General features: G+C 45.2%; 1 protein-coding gene across 14 annotated transcripts in view; it reads right to left on the reverse strand.

Moving 5' to 3' along the window:
* The window catches only part of Miga (mitoguardin), a 258,548-nt gene that overhangs the window by 223,316 nt on the left and 9,548 nt on the right, over nucleotides 1-25,684 (reverse strand). For 10 of the 14 annotated variants that reach the window (XR_008609941.2, XR_008609943.1, XR_008609942.1 and 7 more), the window contains 2 exons: nucleotides 24,405-24,454; nucleotides 18,767-18,913 (listed from right to left, as the gene is read on the reverse strand). Coding sequence is in view for 11 of the 14 variants with exons in the window: in XM_055064981.2 (XP_054920956.1) it covers nucleotides 18,767-18,913; nucleotides 24,405-24,454 (197 nt within the window). In the remaining 3 variants the exon portion in view is untranslated. Of the gene's footprint in view, nucleotides 1-18,766; nucleotides 18,914-24,400; nucleotides 24,455-25,684 lie in introns of those variants that run through there. The other 4 variants (XM_055064975.2, XM_055064976.1, XM_055064982.1 and 1 more) reach the window with 2 other exon arrangements.

Consider the following 25,684-nt stretch of genomic DNA (forward strand, 5'->3'; position numbering starts at 1 on the left):
AACAAGTTCAGGACAAATATTTTAAATGAAACTTTCTCATTCAAGAACCTTGTTTACATTTTTGTACATATGTAACGGCCAGGGAAAAATGTCAATGACGCTGTTCTTTGTTCCAATGTATTGCGCACGGGCTGTCAGCGGTCATGTATTGTGAGTAATTGCACCGAAATTATAGTCTCAACAGAGAGCATATAAAGAAAGCAGGAGTTCTGCAAAATATACGTGGGTGAGGCAAATGAAAGTGAGCCGATGCGAATATATGACAAACGGTGTGCTTTATTTAAAAGTAGACTCCATGAGCATTTAGACATTTGTCCCACTGACTAATGAGACGTGTGATTTCTGACTCATAAAACTCCTTCAGTTGCTGCTTCAAAAAGTCTGTAACTGACTTTTTCACGACACTGTGCGACACCAATCAGGTTCCCTTGAGCTGTTTCTTCAATTGCCCCAAAATGTGGAAGTCGCAAGGTGACAGGTCTGTGCTGTATGGCGGATGTTGCAGCGTTTCCAAATTGAACTTTGTAAGTTTTGTGTTAACCACATCAGCGACGTGGGAACGGGTATTGTCGTGGAGCAAGATGACCCCATTCGTGAAATCTCCACGTCATTTGTCCTTGATCGCAACATGCAGCCGTTCTGGCGTTTCACAATACAGTATCAGAAACGATTGATAGTCTCTCCAGGTTTAGCAAATTCGATCAGTACTGGCCTTTGACGATTTAAAAAAAGGTCAACACCTTTCCGGTGTAAATGACGGCCTTTGCTTTCTTCGGGGTGGTGAAAATATGTGTTTCCACTGTAAGCTTTGTCGTCATGTTTCAGGCTCGTAGTAATGGCACCATGATTCGTCCCCAGTCACAATTGCAGACAAGAAGTCGTCACCTTCATTGTGATACCGAATCGGATGAGTCAAGGCAGCGCTGAACCTTTCCGTCTTCTGGTAGGGGTTCAAAATCTTGGGCATCCATTGTGCACACAAGAGCCCATAACTGAGATGTTCATGACTTATGATGTGAACCGAACTGTGGCTGATGTTCACACGCTCTGCCAGTTCATCGATGCTTATCCTCCATTCTTGACTAATCAGCTTGTCAACCTTTGGAATTGTGTTGGGGAATCGTGATTGCACGGTGGCTTTGGCCCGGTCTTGAATCGTATTTGCAACTTTCACGTCCTTCTTTGAACCATTTGCTCCAACACTTCACAGTGGCCAAAGAAATACAATGTTCAACGTACACGGCAGCCATACAGCGACTAGTTTCTTTTTGGGAAACACCGTCAGCTGCCAAAAACCTGAAGACACCACGCTGTTCAACTTCTGGAACGTCCATTATGTCAAACAACCATGTTCAACTCAGTGAATAAGAGCATTAAAGAACATTTATCCTCACACCTGCGTGTCATTTTTGTAAATGAAAAAATCTCCGTGTGCTATGTGCATGTCTCACAGATAATGAACCGAACCACTGTTGTGCGGGGTGGGTTGGCTCACTTTCATTTTAATCGCCATCGTACATTAGATATGCGAAGATACAGTTTGATAAAGGGCAAAAGAGTGTGACTGGAAACAAAGTTCACTGCACGTATACACAAAAGCTCGCAACAAGAAAATTGAATATGCGTACAAGTCTCCAATAAATCTAAGTACCTAAGAAAAGATCACTGTATATAATGCGTCAAACAAGGCAAATAAACATGCTTCGCAATGACAGATTCACAGATCGCAGGATCCTAAGTCCCGCCCCCCTTCCCTCCACTCCCCTTGATAAACACACGCGACAGAAGGCAGCGCGCTTCCTCCCCGCTCCCCACGCTTTCACTCGCACACACAGCATGCAGCGCGCAGTCACCATGTTATTGCCGTTAGACTTTATACGGAATATAAGGGAGATTTGCTATCACAATAATATCATAAGTGTATCCGGCAACTGAAGTGTCGCATGGCCTATTACTTTCCGCAAAAGGAGTTACAAAATCGAACTTTCACCATGCGACAATTCACTGAGCTGCAACAATGTCTCTTTTTTCTTTTGCGGCGTGAGGGCACCGAAACAAAGAAAAACACGGAGAAAAGCATGTTGCCCACAATGGAACGCCTAGTATTTTGGGCTCCTACCGAAGGAATATCGAAGAAAACATGAGACGCTTGGTCCACAGAGAACCATACGCACACTGCTCGGTATCCTACACTGGCGAGACAAGACTTTCTGGAGAGGCAGTGCTCAAGCAAACGCATTGCAATCCATCAAGTCCCCACAGTGATGGCGGCGAGCGACCATTGTTTCTTTTTCTTGTCTGCTAGCCAGAAGGCATTCAAAACTCTGCCAGGTGAAAATTCACTCGGCCAGAGAAAAACTAACGCGCACCACAGTGCGCCGCGCGGTGGTCGGGGCAACACGAGATGTACTCTGGCTGGCTCTGGCAGCCCGCGGGTAGTAAGAACAAGACAATTGAAAAGGCTCAATGTGTCCTCGCGAATAAAAGTCAAAGTAGAAAAATAAATAAGAACCTAGTTAACTTTACTGGCTTTAGTGTCTGCACATGTATTCTTTAGCGCAGGTGAAAAACATTGATATTCTTTTCTGTGACATGATGGCACAAATGAACCACCACAGCGCTTCGTCTCATCGGACCTCGCTGCGTGCTTTGTCAACTTTAAAGTAGTACACTCTAGTCAACATGTCTGTTAGTGTGTGTGGGGAGCACATGTGCCTATCTTCCCCCGCATCATCGCGGTCGTGTCGAGAGCTGGCATAGACACGGGAGAGGCGCAACTACTCTCTCTCCCGCTTCTCCCTCGCTCTGGCGACGCGCGCACACCCTTCCTCCCCGACTTGCGGGAAGGTAGCTGACGGGCGAGGACGTCATTTCGCTCGCAAAGGTAAAAAGGTACAAAACAGCGCCACCAGGGGAGACCCTCTCTCTCTGACGTCGGACCCCTAACCTGCCGGACTGGAGTACCTGCCGCAACCCATGAGTGACCGTGTTTGCGTGACTATCACAGGCAACAAGGCCAGCCTATTATTATTATTACAGAGAGGACTTCCCTCTGCCAGTGTTCTTTATTGCTGGTAGCAATAAACGTTACAATTGATGCCGCTGGTTGCCTTATTCGTTCAAACTCGACGTAGCCGCAATTCCCCCGCTAAGGGTTGGGAAGTACCATGGAGCGACTGTGTGGGGCTAGATCCGGAGCTTGCCTTCAGCCCTAGCCGCACGCAGATTGGAACCCCAACATATGTTGATTTGGCTTGTCTGGTTTATGTTCTGAAGTACGACTTTAGAAACGTCAATGCACCTTTGGTATCAAATGTTTATAACAACATTAAGGCCACAAAGTTCCAGTATTGAAAATCTAAAGCACGACTTTGGAAATGTCAGTGCACCTTCGCATCAAAAGTTTATAAGAATAACCATAAAGTTTCGGAATTAAAATTCATGTGCTCCATAGATTCCGCGGCCTCCGCAAGATGCTGTAATGAGTCTGTTCGCCATCGAAACGCCCTTGAAACTTTGTGCTTGGATGGGGCTCGTTGCGTTATGCGACTCCCGGTTCATGGGTGTTGCCACGAAATCCAGCCAGAGTTCGCAATGATTGCGCCGAAGTGTCTTTTCAAGCATCAAAAACACATCCTAGACGAAATCCAGAATGATTTCTGGCGACGGGGGTTAAGTCGGCGGTGCATGACAGCACGAAAAAGTTTCGGGGGGGGGGGGGGCTGAAGCCCCATAAGCCCCCCCCCTAGCTACGCCCCAGCTCGAGCTCCTTAACTTAACACTATCAGCAATACAACAGTCCAATGCTGAGGCAGCATTTAAACATGATGGTGCTTTTCACCACATGTTGGTCAAGTTACAGTTCAAGAGGCATAAGGTCATTACAGACTACTTCGAGCCAAAAAAAAGATTTGAATTAATTAATTTTGCCGCCATTTGTTAATTCACAATTTTGGATGATTCAACCAAATCTTGCGGTTATAAAAGGGTCACATTAATGGGAGTTGACTGTACAGTGACACACAGTTCATTGCCCTCTGGTGGTGAAAAAAAAATAAACTTAAATGTATGCTAAAACTTACTGCAACAGCATTTTTGCAAGCAAAGCTTGCCCTCCTACAATTTGGCATGTTGCAAGAATACTGTGACTGACCAACATGCACCTATAACCTGTGCTGCTTTTGTCATTTATACATCTAAGCAACAATTTTCTGTAGCACGGGGACCAAAACTATGGAGCCAAAGTGCCTCAGTGAGAACACTACTCATTACACAGTCCCAAATTTAATGGTAGTTTTTAAAGTGCTTAATACAGCGTTTATTTCATTAGCTATGTTTCAACACCACTCTCCCATTCTCCTCTGACTCAAACCTGAATGAACGAAAATTGAGTGTTCAAACAAGAGAAAGACCATCAGTAGGAGAAAACATTGTGGCACTCCATTATTGCACCATGAATTTGCCATTATTAAAGCACTGCCAGTCACGCTCCAGAGAAATAAATGGCTCAGAAGGCTTTTGCTCCTGCTTCGGCTGCAAAGTATGAAAGCCAGAGTGCTTCAAGATGTCATCATGATTGACTGCTCGCTAGCTGAGCAGGAATGAGTCATTATGTATCAAACACTTCAGTAGGAGTGGGATATTTAAACAGTATAACTTTTTTACTTCAAAACAGCTAAGATCAATACAGAATTATGTAAAAACGTTTTTCACGATTCATTACTTTATTTTGTAAGCAACGATACAAACAGGAGATAAACAATGCAAACAGCTAGCTTTTTTTTTATCTTGGTGATACTGTTGCAGTAAAGTCGAAATCAATGGTGATGCAAAACTAATCTGGACTACTTGGTGATTTGGTGCTTCACAGCATTCTCGTCAATGGCACAGAAAGCTCTTATGGCCAAGGAGGGCCACCACAAATACACATGCTCGTCAACTATCATAACTCTAACATTTGCTTAATGCTTTCCTTACCGGGCCCAAAGGAATTGATCAATTTGATCGACAGCTTTAGGCGCATTGTAAAACATTGCCGTTGGAATTCTCCCACAAGTAACGCCATTGTACCGTATGAAATCACGGCTGCACTTGAACTATTGGTAAAATAGTTAAGTGTTAAATAGTTAAAATATTGGTTGACTTGGCAACATAATTTTTAAATGACAGCAGCAGTAAAGACACTATCGCAGCAGTGAAGGCTTCTGTCGAGCTGAATAACTTTCTGATCCGACATCTATGCTGTTCTCTTAAACATGATCGGGAGTTATGATTGTGTTGGACTAATGTGAGGTGCACCTTTATTTTTATCCCCTGTGGGTTCCTTTTATTCATCAGCATGTCTGGCAGCGTATGGACAGCTTGTAAAGTGCAATCCTTCCATTTTTCACTCACACAAGAGCACGCAGTCAATTTCAGGCCGACCTTTGGCAGAAGCTTCACTAGCAGTCTAATCCCTCACTTTTGAAATGCTGCCTGTGCAAATACTCCTATTCATTACTGTACAATATTGTGCAACAGTGTCCATTACTGAAGAGTACAAAGCATGCAACTTCTCCGTTCCAGGTACACAACTAGACCAGCTTGTCCACAGAAACGCTGGTCGAACACAATAAAGGCTTGTGCATACTCCCCAATCTGACAAACAAGTGGGGAAAACAATGGGGCAAGACAAGGACCTCATCTTTGTTTCCCACTCCAAAAGCATGAAACACCAGTTAGCACAACATCACGCGCTGCCGCAGTGCTTCAAGAGAATGCAGTAAAGAAGGATTACTCACTGCTTGCTGCAATAAGCAAAAAATAAATGCTCCCGGTACCATAGGCGTTTTCACATTTGGGAAGCCACGGCTTTCTCGCACAGCATGGGCTGGCTAATATTCACTCCATTCATCTTTTTTTTTTTTTTTGCTTTGTACAACTTACAGAAGTTGGGAACTAAGATCAAGGTGCATATTTTGTATATTTCAGATTTTTTTTTATCATCCCAGTACTTATATTAAAATTGGCAAATTATTACTTTATGTTCATGATTTTTGAGGTGGTCATTTGACTACGAATTCTAAAGATCTCTCTAAGCAATTATTTCTGCTTTACTTTCATTCTAAACTCAAATGATCGGGATACAATTAAATGTAACGCAATCTACATTGTGACTAATACGTCTTCAACTAAAATGTTAAAACATAAAATTACCATAAATGACCACATTTCTAAGGTAAGGAAAGAGTTAACTGTCAAAAAATGTTTATCTACATGTAAAATTTAAGTACCACACCAAGATGCAAAAGAACTGTTCCCTGAGGATAAGAGCATATACAGTACTCGGCAAGTGAAGCGCGACACTCAGAGTGCATGGCTTCCGGCACTTTTCATGCAACCAGTGAGCGTTGGGGATACTTTTGTATTGCATCCAGGCGACAGCCTTTAGGACGCATTGCGACTGCATTGGGCTGCTTGGTGATCACCTAGTGCTCACTGGTGCACCATGCGGTCTGAATATCGCACTTCAATCGCTGAGCACTGTGCTTGGTGGTCACAAAGAGCAGAGGTGAGCATGACATTCCTGCACTCAAGACATTTAGTCCAAACTGTTGCCCAAGCCACTAGATTTTTCAAGGTTAGAGTGGTGCTTGAATGAAAAACTAAATAAAAATAGATGAGGCAGGGAGCCAGTGAGGCTTTGAAGGTGACAGTGCTAAAAAAAAAAAACGGGACAAAGACGAGAGTAGACAAACATCAAAGATGTGTTCACCTACTCTTGTCCTGTTTTTAGCACTGTTAACTTGAAGTTCCAAAGTCTACCAACCAGCCCAATTCAACAGCTACTGCAGTGGGGCTATATTATTGCAGGTGCAACCAAATTAGGAAGGTCCACTGAACTATAAAACCAACTTGCCAGAACAAGAACTGGCCTCCCTAGTGCAGTATTTGGCCAAAACCCTCATTACCTCGTGAATAACCGCTGGTCAGACCTGTAATGCAGCAGAAGGTGCTAAGCCACTCTGCATCCGGACAGGCCACTACAGGATACTTAACCTGGCAATGCGAACCCTCTCGAGGGAAGCTAGCTTGGCAGGTGAGGAATTATAAGTCATACAGTGCGATGTCATTGGACTTAGTGAGGTCAAGAGAATTGGTGAGGCATATAGAGTGATGACTAATGGGCACCTCTCCTACAACAGAGGACTTCCAGATAAGAGCTGGATTTCTAATTCATAAGGGTATAGTGGGCAACATTGATAAATTCCACAGCATTAATAGAGGGTAGCAGTCGTCGTTATAAAGCTGAATAGGAGATATAGATTACATGTAGAAGTTCGTGCACCAACAGTCGGTCACGATGATAAAGTACAGGAGTTCTACGAGAATGTTAAATAAGCAATAAGGTGAAAATTCAGTATGCTGTAGTCATGGGTAACCCCAGTACAAAAGTGGGGAGAAAACAGGCAGGGGGATAGGCAATTGGCAACTATTGCATTGACTCGAAAATATTAAAGGAGCTATGTCGGCACAGCTAGTTAGTGCTAGGCAGGGTAAATGGCAGCGATCACAGAGGTTCTGAAGCTCGTATTTGAGGTTGAGCTTCTGTATGAACTTTTCAAAAAGATACTGGGTTATGCAGACCTTGGAGTTTGCCTCATGCCAGACAGGCAATGACTTAACCCCTATAAAGCGTCTCAGATAGTTTGACTTGCCCACAACGAGGAGCAGAAGCTTCACCGTCCCTTGACATGTTGCCTCCCACGACAACTGTCAGACGCCCCTTATTATGCTTTCCCCCGTGGCAGGGCTCCCTGGACAAAGTAAGCATCTTATCGGGCAACATCTTATAAAAGAGGCCCATCTCATCCCCGTTAAAGATGTTGTACAGAAAGTACAGCTTGACAGCGCGGTAGTTTGACACAAGGGTTTGTCAACAGCACCACTCTCGCCACACATTTGTTTGAATGTCAGGTCTTACCTTCTTTGTAAATTCCGCAGCCAGCCATCAACATTCATGCACAGGGCCAGCATTTCCGTTTTTTGTCTGAGCAGATCGCCAGACATGGGTATCCTCCTAGCTACAGTCAAACCTCGTTAATACGTACCCGCTTGATGTGTAATTGCTGTTTATACATAGTCGCGAAGATTCCCCCAGCCAGCCCCCATTGAATCCCGTGTATTGGCTGACTGCTTAATACTATTTTCTTGCTTGTTCTACACGCACAGGCACAAAGTTGGCAGAATCTTATGTGTGCAGACGTTCGATTCTCGAGTTGTGGTACCCGGACGACAGCCGCCAGCGATAGTGACGTTAGAACATGGCCACCATGACGTTCCTGCTCACACAGTTGTCACCGATTACAGTGCACAAAAGCATGGCCTTCGAGATTGGCTTCCTGTAATGTGAAGAAGCTGCCGGTAGGGGTGCAAATTCGCTGTCGCTGCCGAACCTAATCCAATCAAAGTACAGTCAAATCTCGATATAACGAATCACGCGGGACTGCCGAAAATCTTTCGGTATTTTGAAATATTGTTGTAACAAAAACCTGCGGTTATAAGCCAGGGGACAAACCTAGGAATGAAAATGACATACCTTGGCAGTAGACGCATGTGCAGACAAGCATACTCTAGAATAAAAATGGTTCACTCACTTCAAAGCTGCTTTATTTGATGAAATCAGTTATTTTCTTCTGGCACGTGCAGCATGCACGACCGATTAGGAATGAGTCTAGATATTTCCCTTTGCACAATACCTCATTGGGTACGTCATTACATGGAGCAATGAAAGTGCGGACTTTGTTCATGTGCACTAAACATCAATGTTTAACACAATCTCATCATCTGTGTTCGGTGACCCACAGTAGTCTTCCTTTGGGTCATCCTCATCACTGGAGATGTCGCGAACGTAGTTAATCTCTTCGGTTGTCAGGTCGGCCGCCGTTAGTGCTGCGCTGGCTCTCTCCACATAGTTGTCGAAGGAAGAGATGGCGGGCAGCAGTTCCGCAACCTCAGTCCACAGGTCTCCTGGGTTGTTGTCGGTCACCTCCAGGTCATCTTCAAGCTGCACAGGCGATATGACAAGCCCTGCTTTTCGCCAGCAGTTGCTAATGGTGGACGCCTTCAAGTTCCACCAAGCTCCTGTGAGCATTTCCGCTGCCTGACGAATACAGTCGTCAACCGTTTATTCGGACCTCACAGGGACTGCGGAAATGTCCGAATAAACAGGTGTCCGAAAAAGCAGATTAAGAAAAAAAAAAAAAGAAATCCTTGATTTCCACGCACTTATTCTGGCTCGGCAGTAGGCTTGAATGAATCGTGAATGCACCGTTGCACGCTGTTCCGTTTACACGCAATCAGATAAGCCTGAATCTCGGAGAGGGTCGTACGGTCACTATAGGTGGCTGAAAGCACAGTCACTGCTTGTACACACCCTGCATGCGACGGCAGCGTAGCACATGGTGCGTCATCTTCCGACTCATCATCCGGCGGTGCAACAGAAACCTGACGAATGATCTCGCCATTGTCAAGTTCTGCGCATGTCAGTACAGCAGTGTCAGTACCTGTGACTCAAATGAGACGGTGTTCGGAATCGCAATGCAACCACTGCGCAGGTCTCGGCAGAACATTTTCGGCGTCAGTAGGAAGCACATCGGTAGGCGACAAATCCTAGGCCTCCCGGCACCCACTTGCCGGCATTCCCCAGCGCTGTCTGCGCGGGTACTGTCGGCGCCATTAGACACTTGATGCGATGTTTCCGTATGCCGCATTGGATCACCGCAACCTCAACACACGCCGTCACGCCGAAACCAGTCGCACCAACAAAAAACGTGGCCTACTCGCAGCGTCATGCATAAAGAAACAAATCAGCTGCTGGATTGTCTTGACATGCGCTTACTAAGCTGAGCCCAGAACTGCTGTAGCCACGAACCAGGCAGAAACGATGATGATGAGCGGGGATTTGCAGTAGCGCCACTTCGTGGGGCAACAAGGAGGCTCCGTTCAATACAAAAATGGCGTTCAGCAAGTCTAACCATGCAGCGGTCAGAGTCGGTGCAGGGTGCTCTTGATCGAGTTGGCTCAAGGAGTGTCCGAAAAATCAGACGAGAGGTTGCAAGGTGTCCAAACTTTCGGCAGTTGTTACACATTATGGTCTATGGGGAGAATGGCGGTGCCGCGAAGCAGACCGAATAATTGAGCATGTCCGAACTTTTGGAGTCCGAAAAATTAGTCGGCGACTGTACAGTGACACCTCGTTAAAACATAGTTAGCCGGAGCTCAGAAAAAGTACGTACTAAACGGTAGTACTGCTTAACCTAAATAGCATGAGATTTACCTGTCAAAAACGGAACTCAGAGAGAGTGGAATGAAAGGGGAAAAAGACATGCAGTATTTATTCACTTCGCATGACAAAAGTGTTATTTTCGTTTGATGCCGCGGAGACCTAGCAGCGACGACAGCGGCCTCAAATTTACTGAAGCTGCGAGCCAGCTTTTCAGCTAACCCCCTCTTCTCGGCCAACACTCACATGGCAGATTCCTCGTTGGCGTTGCATGTTCTCCATTCACGCAGGCGGTAGCGATGCAGAAGTCGTGGGGTGCCTTTTTCATTGCGGGGTGCTGTTCTCGTAGCGACAATTGCATTCATGAGGCTGACGCAATGCACAGCTTCTGCCACTGTCGGGCCTGAATCGCCCGTGCTGTCGCTTTCCGTGTCATCCTCATCACTGTCGCTAGTCGACACTTCGGCAACAATGGCGAAAAGTCAAACCTCGTAGCTGACATCTCTTCGCGGCCGCAGCAGCGCTGCCGAGCAACTTCTTTGCATTCCAAATGCCACACACCGTAGTCAACAGTAGATCCCTGTCGCATGCCAGCACTGACTTCTTCGCATCACGTTCGATAGCACGAACAATGTCTTTTTCTTCTATGCTGAATACCCGGCATCTTTTTTATCCGAACATCAGCATGACATGAGTCCTTGTTTGCACGACACCAACAACGCTCTCTGGCACGGCGCTGAAATATTGTTTATGTTGATGTGGCTTCACGCGCAAATGCACAGGGCGCTTGGAGGCTGTTGTTCTGATCTCAGAGACTTGTTGTTCTGCCGGGCCGCCCGATGGAGACGACGCACCGCCGGGTTTGTGCAACGAAAAGTGGAAACACTACGTGTTAACTAATACGTATGCAATAAGCAGGTACGGTTTATGCGGATACAAAACACATTATATTCAATGGCCACTGAGTCGGAGATTTGACTTTACTACTTTTAAAATTAAACTGTTTAAGTGTGTACGGTTTAATGAGGTTTTACCATATTGATTGCAGTCGGCTGCTTTAGGCGGAGGTTGATAATCAACCACTGCACAAGGCGCTTACGAAATTCTGCTTTCACACTGTTTATAATGCCCTGGTCTAGGGGTTGCAACAAGGACGTGTTGTTTGGCAGCAAAAACTCCAAGCAAACGTGCGTCAAGCGAATATTCACAATGTGAGCAGAGCAGTTGTCGACAACCAGTAGAATTCTTCTGTCATCCCTCCTCATTTGGTCATCGAGTTTGATGAGCCACTCGGAAAAGAGTTCTATAGTCATCCAGGCTCGTTTGTTGGCCCGGTAGTTGTACGGTAACGACATTATGTTTTTCATGCAGTGAGGCTTCACATACTTGCCGATGGCGAGCGGTTTAATTTTCTTCGTGCCTGATGCATTGCAGCAGAGCAGGACTGGCACGCGAAGATGAGACTTCTTCCCTCCTTTGTAATTCTGCCCTTTGAAGTGCATTGTCCGGTCTCGCAGGAGCTGATAAAAACATGCAGTCTCATCCGCACTGAAAATATAGTCTTCAGCGTACGATTCAGCCACCTCCAGAAAACTATAGTTGCACCAGGAATCCGCTCCTTCTCTGTCAGCAGCCTTTTCCTTGCCCAAGACTACCTGCCAAGTTATTTCGTTCCTTTGGCGGAAGCGAAAAAGCCAACCCGCACTGGCGTCGAACCTAGTTATTTCAAGTGCATCAACAAAATTTGCTGGCTTTTTCTTGGAGTATTGGGCCAGACACGGGAACGTTTTGCAGTCTGGCATCTTTGAACCACGTGAGAACAGCTTGGTCCACATTTTGAAAGTTTCCCAGTTGCAGCCGTTTCCTCATAGGAGTGAGTTGCGATTCCCAGTGAAGCTTGACGTCTGACAATCTTGTCTCGGTCTTTCAAAATGGTTGCGACGGTCGATGGGGCAATGCCACGCTGTCTGCACACATCGATTTGCTGATTTCCTGCAATACTTCCAATTTGTCCTGCAGTGAAAACTGCTTTCACTTCTTGGCCCTATCTAGGATGTCTACCAAGTTGACATTTCCGAATTTCCTGAGCTTTTCGGGTTTTTCCTGAGTGCCTTTGCAAAATTCCCCGAGTGATAAAGAACTACGTTTTATGTCAAGACGGGCTGAAACCATATCGCCCGATGCTGTCACTCTCTAATAAGCATATAAAAAAATTTTTGAAAATACGACTTAATCCAATTTCAATACTAAGGAGTAGTGTTTATGTTATTCAAAAAGAGAATAGAAAGGGGGGGGAGGTAGTAAAATGCACAGCAAATAAAATGTCTTCGAAAAATATTGCAAATGGAGTCGGACATTCTCAGAAACGAATAAAAAGGAGATGCATACAGAAGCAAATATTTTCGAATATGAACTATTTCTATCAACTGATAGCAAGCTCAGTGGTATGAGGCCTGAACTTTGTCACATTTGAGAGTCTCTATCAATAGCTCATAAATCAACCTCAACTGTCCTGACATATATGTCAGGACAGTTGAGGTATACTCTCAGCCCGTGCATGACGCCTCAGTGTTGTGTTTCACTGCTTTAAAAAGTTTTGGTTTGGATGAGGGACACCTGCATCTCGGCATCAGCCAACACTGTTTTTTGAGCTCAAGCTCCTTCAAAACGGCGGCATCACACTTCATTTCCCGTTCATTCCTCAATGCGTAGGTCATTTCTGTTCTTGTCCTCCTTCCGCCACTCGATCGCCATATGAACCATTTGAAGCATTTTCTTGGTCAGTTGCACAGTCCACGTCCGATTTTTCAAACTCCCTCGGGGCTGCGAAAACGTTCGAAAAACCGGACAGTTGGAAAAAATAATTGCATGTCATTTACTGCCATTAGGGGCTCAAACCGCCACATGCACATTCGAAAATGCTCTGAAAGCCTGTTGGTACATGTATTAGGCATATCGGTGCTTGTACTGTGACAGGAAATACCAGGTGCACGCGTGTATAATTAAGCAATACATACTGTGTCCCGTGGCAATAGCCCCTTCCCACGCTTGTTATGCTTCACTGCAATACTTTTGTGTATGCTTCATCAAGTAACACTACTGTACAGAGGCGAAGCTGACTTTCGGGAGCCGGCATTATGCAACGCACCGTGCTTTCCAAGCAATCGCGAGGACCACAAAGGCAGAGTCCGTGCCATTGCTGACAGCAGCGAATTCTTTCAATAAAAAACACGGCACCCAACGGTAAGAAGCTTCACAGCGAACGTCGAAGCAGCTAGGCCTAGCGTTGCCACAGTGGTAGCTACGCCTGCTAGCGGAACTGCGTGCTAGAGCACCGGTTCGAGACGGCGAGGTGATCAAAATGGAAGCGGTGGTGGCTTCGATTAATGCCGTTTCAGACCTGCGGTCGCGGCAAAACGTCCGAAAAATCGGATGGCGAAAAGTTCTTGCGTCAGAAATTTCAGACGTTCTGATACATTGACTCTATGGGGTACGTGGGAGTGCCGCAAAGCCGTCCAAATCATCGGGAATCCGGAGAGTCGGTCGTTGACTGTACACTGGCAACTCCTCCAGCCGACGACAGGGCATCAAAGATGATTCATTATGATTCCTGTCTGCTACTCGAGCCAGCATTACCGCGACTTTCGACCCTTTCAATAAAATTACAGTTAATTTTCCCTGATAGAGGCACAAATTCCCCGAGAATTCCTGGTTTTCCCAGTTTTCCGGTTGGTAGACACCCTGCTATCGCTAGCTGCATCTATTGTTGGATCTTGCACGAACATCGCCAAACCTTTGTCATGAAGTTCTTGGTGAAGTTTGTGCTGAAGCAGTTGGCACTCGACATGGCGATGATGACAGCTACTGCACTCGCCATTTCTGTTTCACACAAGAGTTGTGACGCAGTTACTTGGAGCCGAATTCGCAATACTGATGTTCCTCGATTATAAAGGGGAAAATAAACTGCATGTGTTATTCTGAAATACGCGCTGTATTCAAATTCGTAGTTCTGAAATATTTTTACATTGAAGCAATTTACATGAAGCATTTTACATGAAGCATTTTACATGAAGCATTTTACATGAAGCAAAAGGTAAGCAATCTGGCAGGAATTTCTAAAATATCTATAAATTTGAGAAATTTGTTAATGTGGGGCTCGTAGTAACGAGATTTGACTGTAGTAACTACGCAAAAGCACTTCTTTTCTAAATACCTAGGCATTTCTGTGCTTACCCATTGAGAAAAATGTCCCTCCGTCAGTCCATCCCGTAAGATGACCGCTTTCAAGATCAAACCCGCAGAGCAAGCAACTGTACCTTTACGCTGCTTCAATGCTAACGAGGCGGCGAGAACACAGTGCTCGCAAAGCTCTCTGCACAAGCCCCACCCTGCCCCTTTCAAAGATCGCTTTCAAGATGTGGGGCCGCACATCTCTCTTCAGCACGCAGCGGCAGAAACGCAGCACGCGGAGCTATCAGCAGTCGGCCCTCTCTGTTCGCATCGCAGATTGTTTTCAAGATACGGTCCGCGCAGCCATGCCATATACGCGGGCACCACCAGTGTATGTTTGATCATGGTTCATAATGGTTCGATGTGGATGGATAAGGCACTAATGAGCGACAACGGCTTATAATGATCGGAACGTCATCAGCGCATCGGGCGCAGCCACCTGGAGTACTCTGCTTGCGTTATCAATGCACCTTGCGCCGCCGTCTGCACCATTTCGTGTCGCGGCAGTGCTGTCGTTTGTTTGTACTGGCCGGATCAAGTTTCATAACATTGATAATGACACCGGGCTGCATGGAGATGAGCAAGTGGCACAATGCTTACACATACTTAGACAACGCCCTGAGAAGTTCCTGCGTGAATTTTTTCCCTTCATTCCACCAGCGTGTTTGCGGTCTTGGTGGTGTTGTGGGGTTCAAAGGTCTTTGCTGTGGCGTGTCGTGTTTATGTTATCGAGACATCAATGTTGTTACATTCGCGGAATTCTCAGATAGCGACAGTGTTGCCGTCGCCGCATCTCGCCCATCTTCAAGCAAAAGTGATAACAAAGATGATGTGAAAGTGGACGACGGCCCTTCATTATCTGATACGGCGCGTGCTTTGAGCGTCATGCAAGCTATCCCAAAGAATTGGGGCCTCGTGCACAAACTTGCTCGCGGCCATATGAATTCAAAGGTGTCGTGCCAAGGCCCCCACGGTGGCAAGTGAAGATCGGCGATTTTTTGCTGCCTACCCACAAACAAAACCAGTCTGAGTGTGTGTGTTTGAGAGCATCGTGGCATAGTTATTTTCCAGTCGGTAAGTAGCTTTGAAACTGGCATTGCCGGTTAATTTGTACATCGTTTTGAGCGTACCTAGACATTGTTCCCAGCCAACTATGTATTAACAAGGTTTGACTGTATAATGGCACTCAGCCACATGCTCAGGGCCTCTTCCAACTTCGGATGGCTGCCATCACAGAAGTTATTCTGCCTCCCCACAGAAAATTTTTCTGCTGCCTCCAGGATCTCCTCTTTGTTTTTCAAGTAGTCTGAGACTGTCTGCTTAGAAATCAAAAACTCCCAAGCAACTTTGCACCGAGGTTTGCCACTTTCCATCTGAGGAATAGTATGGGCTTTCTTCACCATGCTGACAGTCTGATAATTGCCAATTTTTTTCGTTGGTCTTGATGGCGCAGATGGCATGGGTGGCATTGGAGCCATGTCATATTACATGATGAGCGGATGAGATCGTGTAGAAGCAGATCAGGCCTAATACACCAAGCAACAAACACTAGAAGAGAAACACTCAAACGTAGCAGTTTATCAGGCGTAGCTCGAGAAACAACTGACAATGCAAACACCGAGCACCAACTTCCAAGCTCAGCAGCTTGGCTTGGCCTGCGGTTTGGCCATGGTAGACAGTCAATGTAAACATCACTCAGTCAGCCTGTCATGGCGTTCGACGTCGCACCTGATCAGGCAGTCAGAGTACGAAAAATTGAACGGCGCTGTAGGGCGTCGAAACCATCAATCGTTCATGGTTATGCATTACTTCAATGGGATGAGTAGCGGTGCCGCGAAGGTGTCCGGATAAACAGTCAACGACTGTACTCGGAAAGTTTACGCCCCTTCGCATGCAAAGTGTATTGTCAAAAAAGATGTAAGGAGCTGTCTTGGTGCTTCAGTACTGCAGTACAACACTATATGCAGAACAATGAATGCCAGTTAGACATGAAGTTAGTTTGCACACCTCTATCACCACAATAATAGACTCCGAATGCAAAACTTTGAAAAGAGCCAGTAGTTTAAAAATACTGCAACAATAATAAAAAGGAATATATAAAAATTGCATCCACCACTGATTGTTCGCAATCTGCGATGGTTTTTGCTCCAGTTTCTAGTGACCGAAAGCTGTCACTGATTTTAGTGAAACAGAGACTCAAGTTAAGGACCTCTGACCTCATGTACCACTGAGGTCAGGTCTCACTGCCAAAGTTCATTTCAAACGCATAAACTGTATCTGGGGCCATATCTTCATTTCGTTATTCATTCTTATTTTCAGATTTCTTCGCACGTCCTCACCAAGACTGGCCACTCGGCGCATGGCATCCGTGATAGTATTTTGGAGCCAATGTAAGAAGAGTGGATAATGAAATGTAATGTTAAAAAAATTCGGCCCCTGGTGCATACTCACAAGTTCAACAATTCTCTGAAATCTTCTGGTTATCTCGTATAACACAGCACAACCTTGTCCCTACGTTTTTTTTGGGGGGGGAGGAGGGGGAATGCGAGAGAAGGCATACTAACTGGGGAAATGTATGATCCAAAAATTTGGCAGACTCAACTGTAGTTGGCGTCTACATAATGCGAATCATTGCAACACAAGATGTCAATGCGCACCGAGCTAGGGCCTAGGCTGCCCGAGGTGCACTTTATCGTTTTTGTGGCTCCAACATGCTTCGTTTGTGCTCCTCGAATTTGACCTGTGTCAGCAGCTTTTTAAAATGGGGCATTTTGATGGGAAGTTTTATTGTGCCCACTTGGCGCGAATCGTTGCCGCCCGAGATGCAGACACACAAGTAGCTGGTGAGGCCCGAGACGAACATTGTTGTTTCCTATTGCATAGTTTTTCAAGCTAGCAATGGGAAGCCAAAACAAAATCGACCTGGCAGGTGACGGCGAAATACGATCCCGCCAGAGTGAAACGTGATGCTCACTTTACCACAACTGCAGGAGGGACTGGTGGTGCGTTCGGGTTATAACCTACTAAAAGCATGCAGTACACTTCCAACGGCACTACGCCCCGTTCAGTGTGACACAGATAGGTGAAGATGCTTATTGCAATAGGGTTGGTGGTGATAGCTGCAAAGGTGGCATGCAATGACCCGTGAGATGATTTGCTGGCACCAAAATAGGAAACTGAGTGCATGCCAGCGTTTTCACGTGACATGGATGGGCGAGTACTGTGGCAGCGTAGCTACGGCAGGTGGCTACTGTTCTCAATAGTGTGCCCTTCGCACCTTCTCTCATTTACACTGAATCTAAGCAATCGGAAAACATATCATACGATCGCAGTTTGGCATTGTACTGAATATTAATGGCAAAACATCATGTTTTCTGGGAACATATCAACCGGTAAAAAAATAAGCAGAACTGTATTGCATACCGTAATTCTTTGTGTTGTCGATGACAAACATTGGCATCGGGATATCTTATAAAATGGGAGCATATCAACAAGGTTCCACTACATTTGCCAAGCAGCTGCTTGAGTGCAGGAACTTCTAACGCACCCTGTGCATCTTCCCCCATTATTACGAGGAAATGAGACGTCCACCCAAACGTAGCTAAGTGCTACAAAGGAAACCCATACGAGTTCCTCGAAAGAAAAGCCTCGCAGTTGAAGAATTCGTCCTGGTCCGGGACTCGAACCCGGGACCACCGTTTTGCCGGGGCAGCCGCTCTATCATTTGAGCTAACCAGGCGGCTAGCAGATGGCAGGGCGAAGACGAACTTGTCAACAACTCGAGGCAAAGGCAAGACTTTGACGTAATAGTTCTGCTGAAACCCGCAAGGTGGAGAGAAGTAATAAGGGGAAATGAGACCTCCACCCAAATATAGCTAAGTGCTACAAAGGAAACCCATACAGGTTCCCCGACAGAAAAGCCTCGCAGTTGAAAAAAAAAAAATTATGTCAAAGTCTTAACTTTGCCTCGAGTTGTTGACAAATTCGTCTTCGCCCTGCCATCTGCTAGCCACCTGGTTAGCTCAGATGGTAGAGTGGCTGCCCCGGAAAGGCAGTGGTCCCAGATTCAAGTCCCGGACCAGGATGAATTTTTCTTCAATTGCGAGGCTTTTCTTTCGAGGAACCTGTATGGGTTTCCTTTGTAACACTTAGCTATGTTTGGGTGGACGTCTCATTTCCCCGTAATAATTACTTCTCTCCACCTTCCGCAGAACTTTTTCGTCAAGCATTTTTCTTGCAAGTTCACACCTAAAAAAATCAAGCCACACTGACCCAAGCTGGCCAGCTGCTGGGGTCCCATGTGTGCCATGGATGCCCGGTCCGCAGCTGTGGGGCCTTGTAGTGCGCGCAGAGACCCACGGGGGCCGCTGGTTCGGCGTCCACATCGACACCGACCGCACCACACCACATTAGCCACCTCTGCACAAAAACTGCACAGTCACTTCTAGCTGTGCATTAAAGCAATCCTGGGGACTTGGCCAGCCTATGGTCGAGCTCATACACTAGTCCACAATAAAGTGAAAAGAGGCAGCAAATGCAGCCTCCTTGCTGTGTCTGGCTCACACTAGAGTTTACAGTACTGGACAATTGATTGCATCAACACTCTTTAACTGCGGGTCATGACCTCCAAATAGGTCACGAGCACTTTTATGGAGGTAATGGATGGTCCAATTATCACTATCGTGCAAAAGGATGGATAGTTGGGTGAGTTGGTACGGTAGCATATTCTTGGTTTGCAGCGCGAAGTGACACAGATGCAGGCTAGAAGAAGACTGGACAAGCCTTCGTCTTGTCTTCTTCTAGTCTGTGTCACTTCGCACTGCAAACCAAGAATATGCTACCACTATCACCAATGATGCCAATGCCTCTTACCGACATTTGATGTCAAGCTTCAAACTATTCACTTCCCATTTCGCACTCCTTTATTTATCGGTACAACATGAAAACATTTCGCATGGGAGGTAGCCAAAAGAAATGTTGCATTTTAAGTCCGAGACTCAAGGGCTGAACTACATCCTTCTCACTGAAGTACACAATTAAATCAATCCTTCTTAAAAAACATTAACAAGTATTTTTGGTAGCAAGCACCTTTTGTAGCTCTCTCTGCTGCAGTTTATATCTTTTAAATAAATTAAGATGCAAATGTATCTGCGCCATTAAAAAGTGCATTTTCAGAAAGCTTATAGAGGTGGAGGCTCATTGTAAGTTTGGTACTACTAAAAGGGGTCACATACTCGAAAAGTTCGAGAAACACTGATATACATGGTCGAAAGGCTCAAGAAATTGAGTCTCCATACTGTAATTAGGGAGACAATCTTATAAAGCCAAGAAAGCAAGACACAGCACTTTTGTGTCACTGCTGATTTGAAAACCTACTTAAAGGGCAACTCCGGCAATTTTTCGAGGTCAACGGATCTCAATGAAATTCGCTGGGTACGTTCCTTTGTCCACTTCTGTCATTTCTTCAAAACAGCAGGCTTGAGAGTTGTGCAGACTTTTACAAATGAATTCCATTAACTGCCATGAACCTTGCCTCCTCCTCAGCTACTGGCCACACTGTGTTATGATGTAAATGGTATGCAGAGTATGTTGGGAATGAGTGGCAGACAACAGCATCGATGGTCGGGATAGCGTTTGGCGTGATAAATTATTGTCGCAAGAAGTTGTGTTCCCTGTGGGTGGGCAACTGATGGGTGGGGCAAATGGTGCTGCATTGTTGGCTCAGCCCTCGCCAGCCACACACAGTTTGATTCAATGTCGCTCGCATTTAGCCGAGGTTAGCATATCACAGTCAGCAAGTTTGTGCATCTTCTACTGGCAGACCTGACCTGAAGTTTAAGCCATCAGCATGAAGAAAATTGGTTTTATAGTTGAGGTTTGACCACATGAATTTGCAATCTACCATTCTGCATTTCGTACAGTGCACACACAGAAAGCTAGGAGCAGTGGCACAGTACAATATCAACATCGGTACATTGCCATCCTCAAAAGCTGCCAGTCACACTTGCTGGCACTTCCCTAAATTAAATATGGCTATATACACTCGTAAGCAAAAGTATACGGACCACAGGGTCGCCGAAAAAACTACATTTCTGTATAATCAACGTGCATAAACTGAAACTGACGAGCACACTGGAAAGTTTGCAATGCCAAGTTTGGACTGCAGTCCTCAATTGCAACTTCCATTCACAGGGAGGGGCAAAAATCGGCTTTATCATGCTTTGCCTGGTCCATATACTTTTGCTCACAGTTGCACATACGTGTATTTGTACCTAATGCTACGGTGACCCATTATTTAACTTCCAATGTGCACTATTTGCCTCTTATCCCAAATGGGCAACAAGCAGACACACCTTCGATACAGCAGCCGAATTGTTCAGCAGCCAATGGTCAGTACTGGCATTGGTGTTTATTCGTCCCGGTTCTCTAAAACTACAAACTACATGTTCTCTAAATAAGCAATCATACATGCATAGTCTTAAGCTGTCTATTTTATGGAACACATAAATTGTGCGCATGAGAAGAGTGCGCATAATGATAGGTAGGCAGTATAATAACAATGTTCTCCCACTCGCTTTTTACGAAGGTGTCTGGTCGTTCATACCAGCGCAACTCTGCAATGGTGCTTACAGGTGCAAAATCTGAGTGTTTTGCTATGCTCTGACATTATTTGACGTCCCCAATGCACAGCTTTCATTATACTTCAAGGAAATGACAAGAGGTCACTGCACCTGCCTGTGTAAACAAATGCACCAGTCGGTGCTTTGGGCTCTAGTGGCTGTGAGTAGAATGCGAAAGGCGATTCATGGCTACTGAATTCATCGGAATCGCAGCTGCCATTGCTGTCAGCTCTGAAGAGCTGGTGCAACTGACATTGTCACCCAAAGACATTGCACCAATGGTCCCGTGTGGTCACAAATTAGCTGAGTGTCTGCACTTCGCTGCTTTCGTTCTTCATGCTGGTGGGACCGGCACGCCTTGCATGCCTGCCGAGCTGGCGTATACCACAATTGACATCCTACCAAAGGATGCGTTCGACTGCTTGGCCAGGTCCAGACTTCATAATTTAAAATTATTTCATAATTCCAGAGAAATTCTATTATCAGATGCATGACAGGAGGGTGTCGGGAACGTGAAACTGGCATTATCCTGGCATGGTCAAAAAATCGCCGTGGTTGCCCTTTTACAGGTAGGGTATGGCTTACACAAACATGCAAGTTGCACACTGGAAATTATAGAAATTAGCGGCAGTTTTTATTTTTTACTGCAGTGAAGCAAAACAGATGGGACCAGCACTGTCATGCTTCACTGTAGTCAAATATGCATCGCCAGCTGGCCCAAAATTCTACTCTCCTGAAGTAGTAGTAGGTAAAAGTATGCTACAGTGCTATTCAACTCGACTCGGATAAAATAGTCGTCATAATGCAATTCAGTTTCTAGATACTGAGACTGCATCCAGCCTTTTGAGTTGCTATGTAGAGTAAAGTAAAGAATGGATAAAGTGTGAAAAAGCTGTCTTTCTTCAAATTAGCTTTGCAAGAGTCATGCATACAAGCATCGGAAAGCTTGTTGGTTGAACGCAACATCAATGTGGCCTACACTCTAGTTTCAAGTGCTCCAAGAAAGTAAGTAAAACAGAAACGCATGATACCAAACAGGTGCCAATGTGTTCACTCGGTCAAATAAAAGGGTGCTGCAAGGTTAAGGCAGTGTTTTCATTTTCCGAAATGCTTTGTCAAGAAGCATGCCCAGTTGTTGACTGAATGTGGCCACTAATGCCTCTTACTAGATTCCCTTAGGGCTATTGTACTGTAAAGTATGATCTGCGTTTTTTTACAGTTTCTTTCTATCATTGCTATCAGCATTATGCCCATGCATGAGACGTGCACACAGCCTCTGTTACAACATAAATGTTGGAGCATTTTCAGGATTACCGGCCTGCGTAGTAAGACTGCATGACACATGCTGCAAGTTGTCAAACTGCCACAATGACCACCGGCTGATGTTGCACTATAAGTATGGGCCAATTGTAAACTGCACCATTCTGCTTGATGAGTGCTGAAAGTGCTGTTATTTCTCGCAGCTGCCATGAACAGTGGTTGAACAAGGGGGATGCCATCTGCAGCAGCGAATGTTTCCACATGGGGATGTCAGGCTGAAGTCCATTTGTTGAAACATTGGCTGCAGAAACTCATTTAACCACTGTTAGTCATGCCTCCATCTTTCTGAGAAACCCTGCCTTGTTCAAATTGCTGCTGCCATGCCACATGCTTTATTTCTGCAAGAAAGAAGTTTTCAGGATTGCTGTCCTAAAAATATGCTTGCTTCCATAACAAGGTAACTTGTCGATTAAGAATAGCTGCAGTCTTCATGCGCTAGTTTTTTTCAAGATACTAGATGACAGGCCCATCTACAACACCACCATTTAAAAAAAATTTGTTTTTTTTCGTTGGCGAATCTAATGGAAAGCACAGGAGGGTGCCTCATGTTTCACTATGTGGCAAAAATGCACGTTAGCTTTTTGGGTGTCGGCAAATGTAAGTGCTCTGTGCTTTACTGCGTCTTTTGTGGTTGAAGGCTAGTCCTTGCCTTCAAGGTTACAGCTTTATTTTTCCGTCTCTACCTTAATTCTTTTTTGTTGCTGTTGCAGACACTGCATTTCTCACCTGTTAAGCCTGCTGATTTTACACCTAGTAGTTTGGCTTATCTCTCAGTTACTCACTTAGCAATGCCCTTTGGTTGGTGTCAGTCAACCTATTGGTAATTTTTCCAGCTTAACTTCTTCTTCTTTCTTTTTTTCCCCTCTTCTGATAAATGTTACATTATTAGAAACATAAAAAGAAAAGTGTCAAGTTTATCGCTAGTCCTCTTTAGTTATTTGTGCTGTTTATAGCTTAGCCACTTGTCTGGTTTTCAATCAACCCAGTCGAATTTTTGTAGGTGTTGCCAGTTCAACCCAGTGACTGCAATGGATTTGCCTGTTTTATCTGAATAAGCAATAAAAAAACTAAACTGCAAGAACAACCATCATTGTATAACAAGGGTTTGACGACCGTCTCCTGATTATTATAATAGGCAACACAATATGAAATTGCATATTTCGGCACTATGGAAACATGCTGACTGGAACAGTAATAAGGATGCACTTCATTGTGCATTCCAAGTCTCTATTTCTCAATACAAGGCACATAGAGTAAGACCTCTGAGTGCACATGGCTATTCTGACCGACTGCAGCTGATGCCGTGGCAGACTTCAGTCCTGCAATTACATGTCCCTAAAGCTAACTACAACGTGAATTGGAGGAATTCTAATTATTGATCACAATCATCAAATCCCTTATTTTTGATCGTCACCTACAGTTGGCACCAAAAGACCTAGTACACAAGAGATAGAAGGCAAAGAAATATGAGTTAGCTGTACTGTGCAAACATCAACTTTGGCAAAAGTACAAAAACCACACATTAATTTTCAGTGCCTTCAATTCGCACATGTGTCGCCCGTAGTCCTGAATGTTATTTTGCAATTCTGCATAAACAAAATTGCAGTCAAGTATTGGTTGAACATGTGACACAAGTCTAGCCCAGTTTCCATTTCGTAAGGTGCAGCAGCAACTGCTCACTGCTGTTCACGAACACTGTCATGTTCTGCCACCATGTGCTGCTCAATCTATGTTACAGCACACAAACTATGATGAAGAAACGGGAAAATGAAGATAGCACCATGAGGAGTTTGCGGTATAACAGAAAACAACCACGATCCTGTCAGTGAGGAAAGTTGTGCACTAGTCTAGCAAAATGTGAACACTAAAACATTACCACAAGCACACCACGGCAGAGGCCACATAGCGTACACACTTTGTAATTACTCAGCGCTAATGATGCTAAAAGCAATAAAATGAGCCTCACTCGCCTCCATTGACAACGGCACTTTTGAAGTCAACAAAACGTCTCCTGAGGTACCTGAAAAGTGAAAGACAAATGTAACCCTCTATTGTTCTTCAGATCTGATCAGATGACACAATGCAAAATAACAAGCACATATATAGCACCAACACTAGCAAACTTATCTGCAACCGAGCCAAGACAACAAGTAAAGTTTGATCATGACAGCCAAGCTTTGCCTTCCATTTTGCTTAGCCATGTGCTATACTGAACAAATGAAGTACAGTTCGTAAAAGCACATAGCATCCAGCATGTTACGCAGCATGTCACTGTAACCCTTTCTGACGGTATGCACACAAGTGTATACATTGAGAACTTGCACCTTTCCCTTCGAGCGTGTTACAGATGCTGCCAATTTCATAGTTCCAGCAAAATTCTCTGCTCTTCCTATTTTGTAACTGCGGGGCTTACTGCGTACCATACAGTGAATGGGGAAAAAAAACTAATATAGACAATATTCAGCATGGCAGCACACGGTTCGGCATCATCAGATAAGCTATCTTTCCAATTTTATCGCTATAGTAATTGTAACGACACTCCAGGCGAATTTCTGCTGTTGTTGTCGCTGTGAGGGTTCTGTATAAAGTCGAAGTGTGATAAGATTGCAATCACATGCCGTATGCTGTGGGTGCAAAGGCAAGTGAGCGAGGGTGAGCCGGGAAGGATGGTGGCTCGATGCAGCGGAGTCTTCTCCGCTGCATCGCTGCAAGGGACGAGAAAGGGGTGGTTGCACATCTCTTATTCTACTCGTTGGCGGTGGATGCAAAAAGCAGGAAGTAATAGCCGATGGCTTCGTGCATGCCGTGGTCACACGTGCACAGTTCACGTTAAAGTGAGACGCAGCACATTCGCTCGCCTCTGCTGCCACTCACACGGACAAGAGTTTATGCGGCCGATAAGACTGCTAACGTCACTCCGTATAGCTGCCTGATAATTTGCTATCGCAATCAATGCTTTGCCTTTCGGGCACTGCGACTTTTTTTCTCCATCTTTGGCACTGTCTATGGCTTTCAAAAAATTACCCGCTGATATAATGATCATGTGAACGTCTCAAGATCAAATTACAACACTTGTACTCCCCGAATGTACACTCAGTGCCAGAGTATGTTCACAAACATGTACAAAGTGTCATGCTGGACATGTTCGGAACGCACTACGTAAAGCGGCACGCACATGCAGCAGTGCTAGATTCGGCCAGCTAGTGAACTGCTTGGATATGAGTTTGCTGCGCTGCCTTCTTCATTGTTT

Source organism: Dermacentor andersoni, chromosome 1, assembly GCF_023375885.2.
Source record: "Dermacentor andersoni chromosome 1, qqDerAnde1_hic_scaffold, whole genome shotgun sequence".
In the NCBI taxonomy this organism is placed as follows: domain Eukaryota; kingdom Metazoa; phylum Arthropoda; class Arachnida; order Ixodida; family Ixodidae; genus Dermacentor; species Dermacentor andersoni.